At 43.6% G+C, this 12,746-nt stretch overlaps 1 protein-coding gene across 1 annotated transcript; it reads right to left on the reverse strand.

Annotated features, from left to right (window-relative positions):
• Window positions 1-11,701: 11,701 nt before the first annotated feature.
• On the reverse strand, window positions 11,702-12,370 carry LOC144129892 (uncharacterized). The gene has a single exon (XM_077663953.1). It carries the CDS (start codon window positions 12,368-12,370, stop codon window positions 11,702-11,704), a length of 669 nt encoding a protein of 222 aa, XP_077520079.1.
• Window positions 12,371-12,746: the final 376 nt, after the last annotated feature.

Consider the following 12,746-nt stretch of genomic DNA (forward strand, 5'->3'; position numbering starts at 1 on the left):
AAGCACTTTGTATCATCTCCATCCCTCATATGTCCAAAAATCTAACCAAGAACACTTTTCTATGCGTGCGTGTGCGCACTGCCAGGAAAGCTGAATTGACTATTGTAGAGACGAAGTGAGTACATAATCAATCGAAGTACGAGTCGTCCTAGATTGTTTTGAAGTAAAACAAACGGAAGAGAGATATAGCGAGGAAAAACCTTCGCACTAAAAAATAAAAAGGCAAAGGAAAGTGACGCAAGCTGCCTTGGGTCGCCATGGAGCACAAAGTGCAAAACGGGAAGCGCCTATTATTAGATCATTCTCCGTGTTCCAGACCCGGTGCTAACAGCGTGGGGATAATTTACATCGCAAATCACATCGTCGTCCCTTATTTATCGAAAAAAGACACAGGCCGAGACGTGTTTGCTATCGCGACTGATGACCAGAGGAATATCAGTTTTACTTCTGCGCGAAAAAAATACTCAGATATACAAAAAAAACAGTTCATACACGATGAAAAATTTCTTACCCCAGCTATTTCCTCCCCTTTACTCCCTCACTCGCTCCTGGTTCTTCCTATGACCGTTCGTCGCTACTTATGTTCTATAGTCCGCAGGAGATTTCGACATCGCATAGCCCAATCATACCCAGCAATTCTGGACAAAAATATTTTTGATCGTGAAATCGTTTATGAACTCAATGTTTTCATATAATGTCACTATAGCAATCAATATATCCGCTGATCACTCGATGGCAGTCTTGTATTTTTTTATTCACGTTTTTGCTATCGCCAAAAGCATTCCACATTGGCTTTCTATGGCAGTCTTAACTGTTCGCTGCGATGGATGGAAACACCTTAAAAGAAAGATTTGATATATGTCGTAAATATGAGCAATTACATTCAAAATTTCTACAATGGTTTCTTAGAATTTTTCAATTTGCAAATTTTTTGCCCGAGAAAGCTAGACTTTTTTGCTTTTTGCCCTCGTTCCGCTGGTTATTCATCTTTTGTCTTACCCTCAGCCGCAGGGTGATGCCATGGTTGAGTAGCGAGGACGATGCCTGACAGTTTAATGAGCTGTACTCAACGCTGCGATGTGTTCTTAAAGTGAGCACCGCATGACATCATTCCAGTTTCTTCTGCGAAAGGTTCAAGATCTCTGATACGTGGTAATATTTCTCGAAGTTTTAGAGGAGACTATTCTTCGAGATGGGGTGGCAGAAAAGGTAAATTTATTTCTGGGATATATCTGAAGAAAATAAAACTGCGCTAAAGAGAAGGAAGGAAACATAGTGATTAAAGATTTTCCAGGACATATTGCCTTCTTCTGCACGATGATTACGCAGCGATTCAGTGCTTACTCTTACGTGGCAGCAACCCGACGAAAAGACGATTACATGGAAGATGTTGATGGCTTGATTAAATGTCTGCGGGCATAACGCGAGCGCTCCTGCCCACGCCACTACCAGCTTCGTCTTGCTCTAGTCCGTGATGTGACCCGGGGACAGCGAGCGCTGGCACCGATCGCGAACTACAAGAAGTGCGTTCACTATGTGAAGCACGGCATGGAGATGGGCGTGAAGGATTGGTTGATCAGAGAAAGGAAGACGGTTCAGTGCTTGCCGCCACTGTGGGTGAGGAGACCGGATGACGTGGGCTGGCCCAAGGAGCTTCCGGGCCACAGGTCACTTGGAGCCGATGGCCGAGGCCCATGGACGCACCGAACGGCATGGGCAAGGAGGCTGTGCTCGAACATGTAGGTGGCTTTTGAGGCCGGTGGGGTCATACGGTATGGTTGTGGTGACGTCGTCAGTACGTCGTGTCTTCTGGTCGGGGCGGGGGACGGGGCTGGGGTGAACTCAATGGTCTATTCCGTCCTGGCGGGCTGGGGCGCAGCCAAGCGTTGCGGACAAGAACACAAGGCTGAATACCACGACAGACACAGGACACCGAAGCCTCACGATGAGCATGGTGATGCTACCCCGAACATCGTACCCAATGTTACCTGACGGCAGCCTCATGAAAACATGAAGACATTAAGAATGGGGATGGCATGGTTTAATGCCTGCAGGCCTAGCGCGAGCGCTGGTGCCAACGTCACTACCCGCCTCGGCTTCTTCCATTCCATGACAATATATATGAACTCCATAAATGGTATTTTTGATATCTATTGAAGGTATAGATCTGCATTTCTTATAATATGGACGTTTAAAACGGTTAATGACATGAATGTGGTCTTTTCAAAAGAAGGTCTCGGAAAAACAAGCCTCTATTCCGGTTGATTTAACTCTAGCGTTTCTCCGATGCGATTCCAGTTACCATAGTCATTGTAGAATAACGGCAGAAAAAAATTGGGGGGGGGGGGTGTAGTTAAGCTCGTTCTTAAGAGTAAGACGCGATGGCATAGTATGTTAATTGCAATATCTGCAGAATGTCATTCTCCACTTAAAAGGCAATTGCACCACATTTTGAGATTTTCATGATGTTCAAAGATTCAAATCTTTATTGGTTGTAGGTAAAGCATCTGAAGAGTTCATGCATTCACATTTAAAATAGCGACGTAACGATGATTTAATTTCGCGCTTCTTGGTAGTGCGAGGAGGTTCACTGTGAGGACACGGATGGTGTGATTTCAAATTACTGCTGTTGTCAGCTGCACCCCGCACTCCCTTTTCGGACGCTGAGAAACGACGCTTTGTGGATTTTGCGTCGGTATTTTTTTCTTTAAAGCAGGCGTTTATGCGTTGGAACTGTACAGATACTTTCAATTACGTCATCATGCGCCCCCCCCCCCCCCTGGCATTGTGCGCTGCGGAAAAGATTGGCGGGCGTCAATATTTTAATCGGCGATCACGTCACTGTTTCAAATGCTTGTCCAAAAAGACTTCGCATGCTTACCTGCAATTTTCAAACATTCGACCCTTTTGAGCTCGTTGATTTGTAAAACCTATGCAGTTGCCATCTACCATTCACAGAACTTACGGGAGCCTTGATACCTCTTCTGGCGCAGTGGTACAGCGGCTAAGCTACTTGCCACTGCCCTGCGACGGCAGGAGCTCCCAGCGGTGGACTTTGTGCGACCCAAGTAAATCTTTTCGAGCGACGAATCATTAATTTAACGGCCGCCTGCCCCAATAGGCAGTTTGTAATGACGCCGCAACGCCACAGGACCTATGCTGTCCACCTTTCTCCTAGTTGCTCTCTGGTTACCGCCTGCGAGAGTCGTGCTCTTGATTTTTCCCTCAAAACGCCGACGCCAATTACGCCGACTATGCCGACACCAGATTTTCTGGAGGACTTGGCTTCTAACGCGATAGCGTAAAATCCGCGCATTGCTTACATCAGTGAAAACAAAATGGCGTCACGGGTGGTTTACGAGTGTGCTGCGCCAGATTAAACTTCAAAAGAAACAATGACACAAAGTTGCCCTCCTCTTGCCCCCGACACACACAGACATACACAAAGAAAACAGCCGTAAATGGTTATATTTACAGCAGTATCTTCTGCACTCCTGTTACTAGACAACTTAAGGAGATTAATAAGGAACATAATCGTGCTTTAAGTAAAACAGCGACGCAGCTAAGAGAGCATTTTTCGGTTAAATGAACGGTTGGTAGAGTACGCATGTTTCGTATTCCTTTTTGTACTGTGTTAGTTGCCCAGTCGTTTCTTTAGCATCATTCACCAACTCGCCCAGTAATTCCTTATTCAGGAAAGTGAGTTTAAAGGCTCGTATGAAGTATAATTATGAGCTTAAGGAATAGCTGTGGTGTAACAAATTAGGATGGTTCGGTTTATGGGGGTTTAGTGTCCCAAAGCGACCCAGGCTATGAGAGACGCCGTAGTGAAGTGCTTCGGGAATATCGACCACCTGGGGGTTCTTCAACGTGCACTGACATCGCACAGTATACTGGCCTCTATAATTTTGCCTCCATCGAAGTTCGACCTCCACGGCCGGGATCGAACCCGCGTCATTCGGGCCAGTAGCCGAGCGCCATAACCAATCTGCCACCGCGGCGGCTGCGTAAAATTAGGAGCAGGTCAGGTTAATGACTCTCCTAGATGTAAGCAGAATGCATCTGTGCGGAACTCCTTTGCCTCTCAACTTTTCCTACTGGTTTTTGCCAGAGTTGAACGTTATCTATTTTTGTATAATACTTGCTGAATACTATTTTCACACAACCTATGCCCAAAGTTAGCAGAAGCTATGTCAATCATTGTTAGAGATGTTAAATAATAAAGGTAAGTAAAAAATTTTGCTCATGCTCTGTTCCTCAAGCAAGCTTGTTGATCAAGAAAGAAGTGACGTAGAAGGCGTTTCAGCAAATAATCTGCTGCTCCTCTTCCCTTTCTCTGCCTTCGTAGTTTGTGCAGTATGTCATCTTTAACCGCCATCGTTGCCTCAAGAAATACTCAGACCTTGGGGCTTTCGAAACGGTCGAAAACACATCGCCAGCTGCATCCATCGTCTTAAAACGTTTGCCGTCGCTTTACGCCCCGAAAAAAAGCCCCAGTCTTAACCTCCAGCTCGCCTCTCTATCGGAACCTGTAAGGTCCACGCCCGGTGCACGATAGTACCACTCTCCGGGAGGGATGCTGATAGGGACAGCTTAGATCCTAGTCCCGTTTCCGGTCGCGTTCTCTGCGCCAAAGACTCGCAACCGAAGACCAGATCGATAACTTGGTTTAATGTGCTAGAGGTGAAAGAACAGGAGCAAAAGGTTAAAAGATTGCTTCTATTTTTTTATTTCTGAAAGAAACATTAAATTTTTTTTCAGTGCGGCGATCGAAATTCTTCGAGTGGACGTGGCGTACGAAAGACTACAACATCAGTGAAATCAGATGAGGAAAGTCAGGAATATTGTTCCGAGAAAATAAAAAAGGAAACGGCATAATGTGCTTCACTGCCTTCGTTTTAAACATTTCTGCCTCAACTTTAGTTTTTAAGTGCTCTGGGGACGCGAAGAATGTAAGTGGGTTCGCTTCAACGTCTATATTTGAGGCGTAGCAATCGGCAAATCGCAAAGATGTTTGCAAGCACGAAAATAAAGTGAGAGCTGTAAAATACTATATTCGAGAAGATAAGGCCAAAAACTGCCCTGCAATAATTATAGACGAAATAAACAATTCTTTAAGCATGGCATGCTTGAACTCTCATTCTGCACAATCACAGTCGCAGGTCTTCTCTATATTTCAACGAGCTTTAATCTTAAGACAACGCTGAAAAGGGCCCCAAACGCTTCTTCAGAAATAATTTAATATTATTGACAACACAATATTCTAAACCATTAAAAGAAACATTTGAACAAACACCGGCAGAAAACAGGAACCTCCAATTTCGGATCCCTCAGAGAGCTCGCTCATTGCAATTTTTTAGTGCAGAAATGATCTTAACTTCTATTATCGAAAGAATAAGGCGAACATCGTCTGGGAACCGTGGTCATCTCAGAGCCGAACATCAGGGCAAACATGAAAGACAACATGAAGCTGGACGTGGCGCAGAACTTCTCCGAAACATTTCTGAACTTTACGTCGCAGTGGTAGCGAACAGAAAAAATAACTTTTTAAATTACAGCGCCGAACGGGATTTAAAACTTCAGGTGTCACGAAAAGAAAAGCCTCATTTTCCCAAGCTTTTTACAATTTAGTCCTCACTGCGCCTTCTCGTGCTATGTATTCGAGGTCATGCACTTTTCTGCGTTAGTTCTACGTTGAGAACTTCTGCTGCGGCCACCGATGAGCAAGGGCGAGCTAGCCCGATTCAGGTCAAAGAGCGACAACAGACAGAGACGCATAACAGGCCGCCCAGGGCTGAAACGAAGCGGCTCAACTCGGCGACCCGTATAGCCCAAAAAGCCGCCAAGGAAACCGAGAGCAATGTGAAAAAAAAAGGAACGCGGATGATGGCAGAGGCTCCAGAATTTAAAAAAAGCAACCACAAGACCATGCACGCTTCTTAGTAGTCTAAAACAAGTAAAATAGCAGCATCAAATGACCTGGACAATAGCTGAGTGTGGATGCAACCACATATAAGCCGCCGTAGACGCGCTACTAATGTCTTGCTGTGTGGTTTTGTGGCTGCTTGTGGATGCTGGACTATGGCCCTGCCAACACTCCCTGTGGTGCAACCTGGACCATCAATACAGTCGCCTTCAATGCATCGATCGACCTTTGATGTTCTCATTAAACCTAACCTAAATAGGCGTGACCGCACTTTTCCTCACCAGATTTGCCTAGATGTAGCGCACAAAACCACTGCTATACAAAATGAGATGCTCCAGCAGTCTCCTGCGCTAAGGATATTGCGTGCTCTAAAAGCTAAAGCAATTACTCTACAGCTGCAGTCATTCTAGAACATTGCAAAACAGACAAAGGCGACATTAAATCGGCGACAGGACTGGAAAATCAGCCCGGAAAAGTTAGCACTTGATCTCTGTCGCCGACCTAGCTTCGACATTACCTGATATGATATAAGCGCTAAAATTTCTAAGACACGCGGCCTCATGATGGTGATCTTGTGTTTGTTTTGGTACACGGGAGTGCTTTGCGCTGAAGTTTTCAGCTTTATTATCACACTCATTTAGAATAGCCGGTCGCGTAAATTACCTGTCTTAAATCCTCAGCATTATGTGAGAACACCTTCTCCTTCTATTCAATATATTTATATTTGAGATAAATTACATTTTGAGATAAATTACAGTCCTCCGCCTAATAAATTGCACTAAGAAAGTTTTACTTAACCCAACCTAATATATTATAAGCGGCAGCCTTACAAACGCAACTTGCCACAACGGGACTTAATTTTGTATGGCGTTATCTGTAACATTAATTTAGGGACTTGCTATATCACTGGATTTCATTTTATTCATACTTCTCCCAATTTAGCGCAGAGAAAAGTATATCACTTTACTGGAAGGATATAAACATCGTTATCATGTACCAGTAAGCATTTTTTCTAGATAGGCTACTACTACATTCTGCTCAGTTGTATCTAAAGAGAAATGAACGCTCATCGGCACCTCTGAAACGTTTTTTAATGTTCTCTCTGAATTCTACATAAATAACCACAAAGAAGCCGCAACGGTGGGATAAGGCGTATTCAGTCATATCCGCTTCATGCTACGTAAAACAGTGTGCGACGTAAATGCCCCTTACTCCTAATCGCTTTTCATATGCAATGTACTTGTCTGTTAAAGAAAAAAAAGTTTTTGTGCTAAGCTAAGCACATTGCTCAACGAGAAAGGCTAGTGGTTATACTTTTGCTACTGCTGTTGTTCTTGTTGTACACACCTCAGTAAACGTGGCATATACCCGGGCGGGTGACTTCGCCAAAGTTTTCTGGTCCGTGCCAAGAAGAATCACTACTGCTACTTCTGCCTCTTCCTCACTGTCTCTTTTCTTGGCTTCGTCTACTACAGTTAAGCTGTCTATAGTGTGGCTAGCTTCAGGAAGAGGCTTTGGTGAGCCCAGACGCGCCGCATCACATAAACAGATCTCGCTGTAAAAACGAACAAAAAGTGTTGCAAACACTGTCTCGGTCGCTCAGGAAGCGTCTGTTTCTTCTATTTGGATGAAGGTGCAATTTCTCTTGTTCATTTATATAGTTAACTTCGCAGTGACTGTAGTTTATAAATCTCTAGTTGGCCGTACTAGCATAGTGTGGAGATTGCGCTTGCAAAAAGAAAAAAGCTTAGCGAAAAAATTCGCCGGTTTTCTCGCCACTTGATTCTGAACCACGCAGTTCCGATTTTCGTGCTAGCAATCCTCCCGGCACATTGGTTTGCTTGCTCGCTGCCCTTACTTCTACTTCACCTCACGTCACAGCAAAAGGGGATACCGGCGACAGGATTGGCAGAGAGCGGATTGGCTCAGAAATAGAAAGCGGTGGCCGCCTGACAAGCAATAAGAAACCGTCGGTGCAGCAGCAACCGAGCATCGCACAGAACACAGAGGATCCCTCCGCGGTTCCCACTGATCCTTGTCTCTCCCTTCGTTTCGGCAATTTTCTCGTTCTGCCTCTTTCGCGAGTCGGGTGTCCTGTCTCTTGCGTGGTGAGCGCAGCCTGCCTCGCAGGTTCATCTGGTATTTGCTTCGGTGTCGCCACTGTTTGTGCCACCGTGCACCACGCTCGGACGAATCGCATAGCACGGACCCCGGTGATCCCAATGACGAAGGGCTCGTCTATCCACTTGAGCCTCCGAGGAATACGGGACCAACGCATCGGGGAAGAGAAAGCGAAGCCGAGCGGGCAGAAATTACCGCCGAACAGATCGGCCGTGCGTCGGGGCCTGAGTGTTAAGGAGCAGCTCGCTGGCCCAGCCAACGTGGGAGACGAGAACGTCAGTGGTAGCTAAGGCTGTACCTTTCTCACTTTTTTTTTACCGCAGCCCCAGAAAACGGCTGGCAATTCCATCGTTTCAAATTCGCTTCAAGTGCTGAATGAGTAACGTCTTTAAAACGCTTATCATTCTAGAGACGCAGTCGGGGTGTATAAATCTATCATAACTTCTTGGGATGTACAGTAATTAGATGCGCGTTTAAAAAGAAGCCAAGAAGGAATCCGGAGCATTGTGGGTAAAAAGACCTGATAGGAAAAACAAAAGGAAAGGTGTTTATAATAGAGATTTATTCATCACAACGATGAAAAGGGCCGAGGAAAAAAGCCAGCAAGGCTTGACGAGCCCTCGGCCCCTACATATACAAAGGCATCAGCGGAACAAAGAATACATATTGTGCAACAGTATCACAATAACAAAATTAGTACTACAAACTTTTGATGCAAACACTGAATAAAAAGGAAAAATGAAAAGATTATAAAAGCAGACTAATTTTTGAAACACAGGAAATGTTTACAAAGGTCACGGATCGGCGTACTAATTATGTCAATATTTTTATGATGTAACGTGTTTAGGTGTTTAGGCAACTGGAAGGCAATCATTTGTAATCCGTAGTTTGTTCTTGGAGTTTTAGTCTGCCACGGGGAGTGTTGTCTAGTGGTATACAGCTTCTCGCTCGGCGTTAGGGAGGCCAGTCTCCCCAAATAATCAGTATGACGAAGTAGCTCCTTCTTATATCTCGAAAGCAGTTGAAAACTATAGATGTCAAAAATTTTCATAATACATGCATCTTCAAAGTACTGGTTTGTATGCTGGTTGAAACTAAGCTGGAATATGCACCTTATCGCTTTCTTTTGAAGTAGATAAATTTTGTCTAGATTATTCAGAGTGGTCATGCCCCAGACAAGGTGACAATAATTTAAATGGGACAAAAACAACGATTTGTATATGAGCTCCTTAATCCTCGAAGGAAGCATTGTTTTCAGGCGATATAGGTGTCCTACGACTCGAGCGAGTTTAGGCAAGATAGTATCTACATGATGGTCCCATGACATTGTTTCGTGAAAGACGACTCCAAGTGTTTTAAATTTTTCTACTATCTCAATCTCCTCTGAATTAAGTAGTAGCCTTTTATTTGTATGCAGAAGTTTATTCCTTGGTCGGAAGATAACAGCCTTGCTTTTATTCACATTTATTTTTAACCCATTTAGTTCTGTCCAGGTGTTTAGTTGGCATAAAATATTGTTTCCTTTGTCTATCAGGGAATCGCAGTCATTCGTTGAGAGGAAAATACTTGTGTCGTCTGCATAAATAAAAAACGATGCTTGGTCGGTGATGTTTACTATGTCGTTAATAAATAAGTTGAAGAGCAAAGGCCCCAATATGCTACCCTGCGGCACTCCACATTTTATATTCTTTAAAGAAGACTCAATACCATTAATGGTTGTATATTGTGCACGATTAGAAAGATAAGAGTTTAAAAGTTGCAGAGGAAGACCTCTAATTCCATACATTTCAAGCTTTCTAATCAGCAGTTCGTGATTTAGAGAATCAAATGCTCTTTTGAAATCTACGAAGGTAGCTAGCACGATATGTTTCTTTTCAAAACTGTTTAGGATATATTCTTTCTCATGAAGAAGCGCAAGCTCAGTGGATTTATTCTTCCGAAATCCAAACTGCCATCCTGTTATAATATCATTTTTTTCTATGAATTTTTGCAGTCGAGAGAAGATAAGCTTTTCTAAGCCTTTAGAAAAGACAGGGAGCAAAGAAATAGGTCTGTAATTTCCAAGGGAGTTCTTGTCACCTTTCTTGTAAATAACTACTACTTTAGCCACCTGCATTTTATTTGGAAATATGCCCTTTAAAAAACATCAGTTGAATAAATAACTTAGTGGCGATGATAATATGTCTATAACAAACTTAATTGGCTTGACCTGGATATCGTCCGCATCACAGGCCGAACTATTAGAAAGTTCCAAAAATGCCGACACAACCTCAGCCTCAGAAACAGAATGAAGGAACAAGCTATTTTCTAAGCGATCATTAATGTAGGGGTAGTCAGTATTGTCACAAGGCATGCTTGTGACATCTGTGAAAAAGCTGTTAAAAGCGTTCGACATAGCGGCACCCGTGAGGACATTATCGCCACATGTTATGGTTTCAATAGCGCCTTCCTTTCTCGAGGGCTTCAACAGCGAATTAAGTTTTTTCCATAGCAGGTCTGAATTATTACTACATCCTTCAAAATATTCACAGAAATATCGATCTCTAGCAAGCCTAATATCTTTGTTTAGCTTATTTCGATAGGCTTTAAATGTTGAAAACACTGCAGGATCTCTACATTTGATAAAGTTATTGTATATTTTGTGTTTTTCCTTTATTCGCTTTAATAAATCACGTGTAATCCATGGTTTTCTTATACGTGTCGATTGCCTTTTGGTTACATATGGAAAATGCTTTGCGTACACTTTTTTCACAGTATCAATAAACAATTCATAGGCGACGTTGCAGTCTTCCATAGAATACAGCTCAGAGAAATCTGCGTTGCTAATATCATCGCGGAACATTTCTAAGCTTTTTTCAGAGACGAACTGGGTAGCGTGACATGACTTTGTTTTTTTATGGCGGTTAGTCTTTTCAACACCCATAAATATACCAAGGTGGTCACTAATTTCCCATAGCAGTACTTCTGATTCAACACATGAGGTGTCATAATTTGTAATAAAGAGATCAAGTAAAGTTTCAGTAGAACAAGCAACACGAGTTGGCTTAGAAATGACATTTTCACAGTTATTGCTCTTAACCACAACATTGAAGCATCGCGTATGAATATTGTCACACGTCATGTCTAAATTCAGGTCACCACCAAGTATTATCTTTAACTTTTTTTCATTTATAAAGGCAAGAAAGTGGTCAATGAAATAATGAAGTTCGAAATGTTTCCGTCTGGTGGTCGGTAGATTACAGAGAGAACCATGTCGCCGGTAATTACAGTCAATATCTCATAGTCATCACTGCAAACACAATATTGATCAAGCGTGTCAGATTTCAGTTCGTTGCTTACAAGCAAAGACACGCCGCCACCACGACGACTGCTGCGGTTAAGAAAAAAGCTCTTATAGTGGGGCAGAATGAACGTCTCGTCATCAGACAACCAAGTCTCGGTGAACATGATAACATCATTGCTGAAATGAAATGAAGATAACAATAGCTCTATTTCCGAAAGTTTATTATTTAGCGACCGCGTATTTATATGAAAACATTTAAATAATGAATGGTACTTCAAACCAAGAACGTCTTTTAGTTCCTCAGGGAGCAGGTAGGAAAAACTCATTTTTGTTGTTCGCTTGTGTTATCCGCACTTCGAAGTGGTAGCGGCTTAGGTCACGATCTTGTCAAGATCACACTCATCTTTGATTAGATAGGCGGTTTCGCCGCTTTCTTTCCTCACGTAAATTCTACCATGTCTGTACCATGCAAAACGGAATCCATGGTCATCGGCCCACGTCTTTGCACGCTGCAACAGTTGCCTATTCCGCTTTGTGAGGTTCTCGTTCAGGTATGTGCAGCACTTCTCATCTGTCCGCAGTTCGTTCCTGTTCCTAAGCCATTCATCGCGTGTGCCTTTGTTGGCAAAGCGAACAAGGATTATGGGAATTTTAGAGCCCTTAGCCGGCAGTCTGTGCAAATCGTTAACTTCCTGTTGGGTCACCGCGGGTAGCTTTATCTTTTCGGCCACTTCGTTCACTTTTGATAGCAAGTTCTCGCCTGGACAGCTCTGAACTCCGTGGATTTCTAGGTTGAGGGCACGGCTGTGCTGTTCTAACGTGTTCATGTCCTCCTTTAGTTGACGTAACTCGACCTGTTGACCACCTTCTACCTTCTCGACGCGCTTTAGCAAGCTCTCGATTGTTTGGTCTTGTTTGTCCACACGAGCCAATAGCTCATCATACTTTGATGACATCATTTCCACCGAAGCCTCGAGATCAGCAACGGTCGCCTTCAGGCATGACAGTTCATTTACCTGTTTAACAAGATTTGCAAACATGATAGCATCGACTCCGTCCTCCTCGCTCTTTTTTTCGTTAGGCGTTTGCCGCGATTTGCCTGAACGACAGAGTGGGCATTTATAGCTTTTACGAGCTGCATCTCCCCTTGTGCGGACAACTGTTTCCTGCAGCCCTGAACACGCACCGACATGGAAGCTGTAAAAGCATTCAGTGCAGACAACTGATGCGTCATCAGATTCCACCGGTTCGTTGCACTTGAAGCAATTCACGGACATTTTACAGGAAGGGGAGGGGAAAAAATCAGTTGGCAGCAGCAGCAGCAGCAGCAGCAAGAATGCAGAACAGCCAAATTACAAGACAAATTACACACCTGCACAGAGCAGAAGTTTAGTGTTGCGTCCTCGCGCCTTCGCC

The sequence above is a fragment of the Amblyomma americanum genome, chromosome 4, assembly GCF_052857255.1.
Source record: "Amblyomma americanum isolate KBUSLIRL-KWMA chromosome 4, ASM5285725v1, whole genome shotgun sequence".
Lineage (NCBI taxonomy): Eukaryota > Metazoa > Arthropoda > Arachnida > Ixodida > Ixodidae > Amblyomma > Amblyomma americanum.

What these genes read in the sequence shown, in the direction of transcription:
- LOC144129892 (XM_077663953.1), bottom strand. Translation starts at nt 12,370, where the DNA reads ATGTTTGCAAATCTTGTTAAACAGGTAAATGAACTGTCATGCCTGAAG.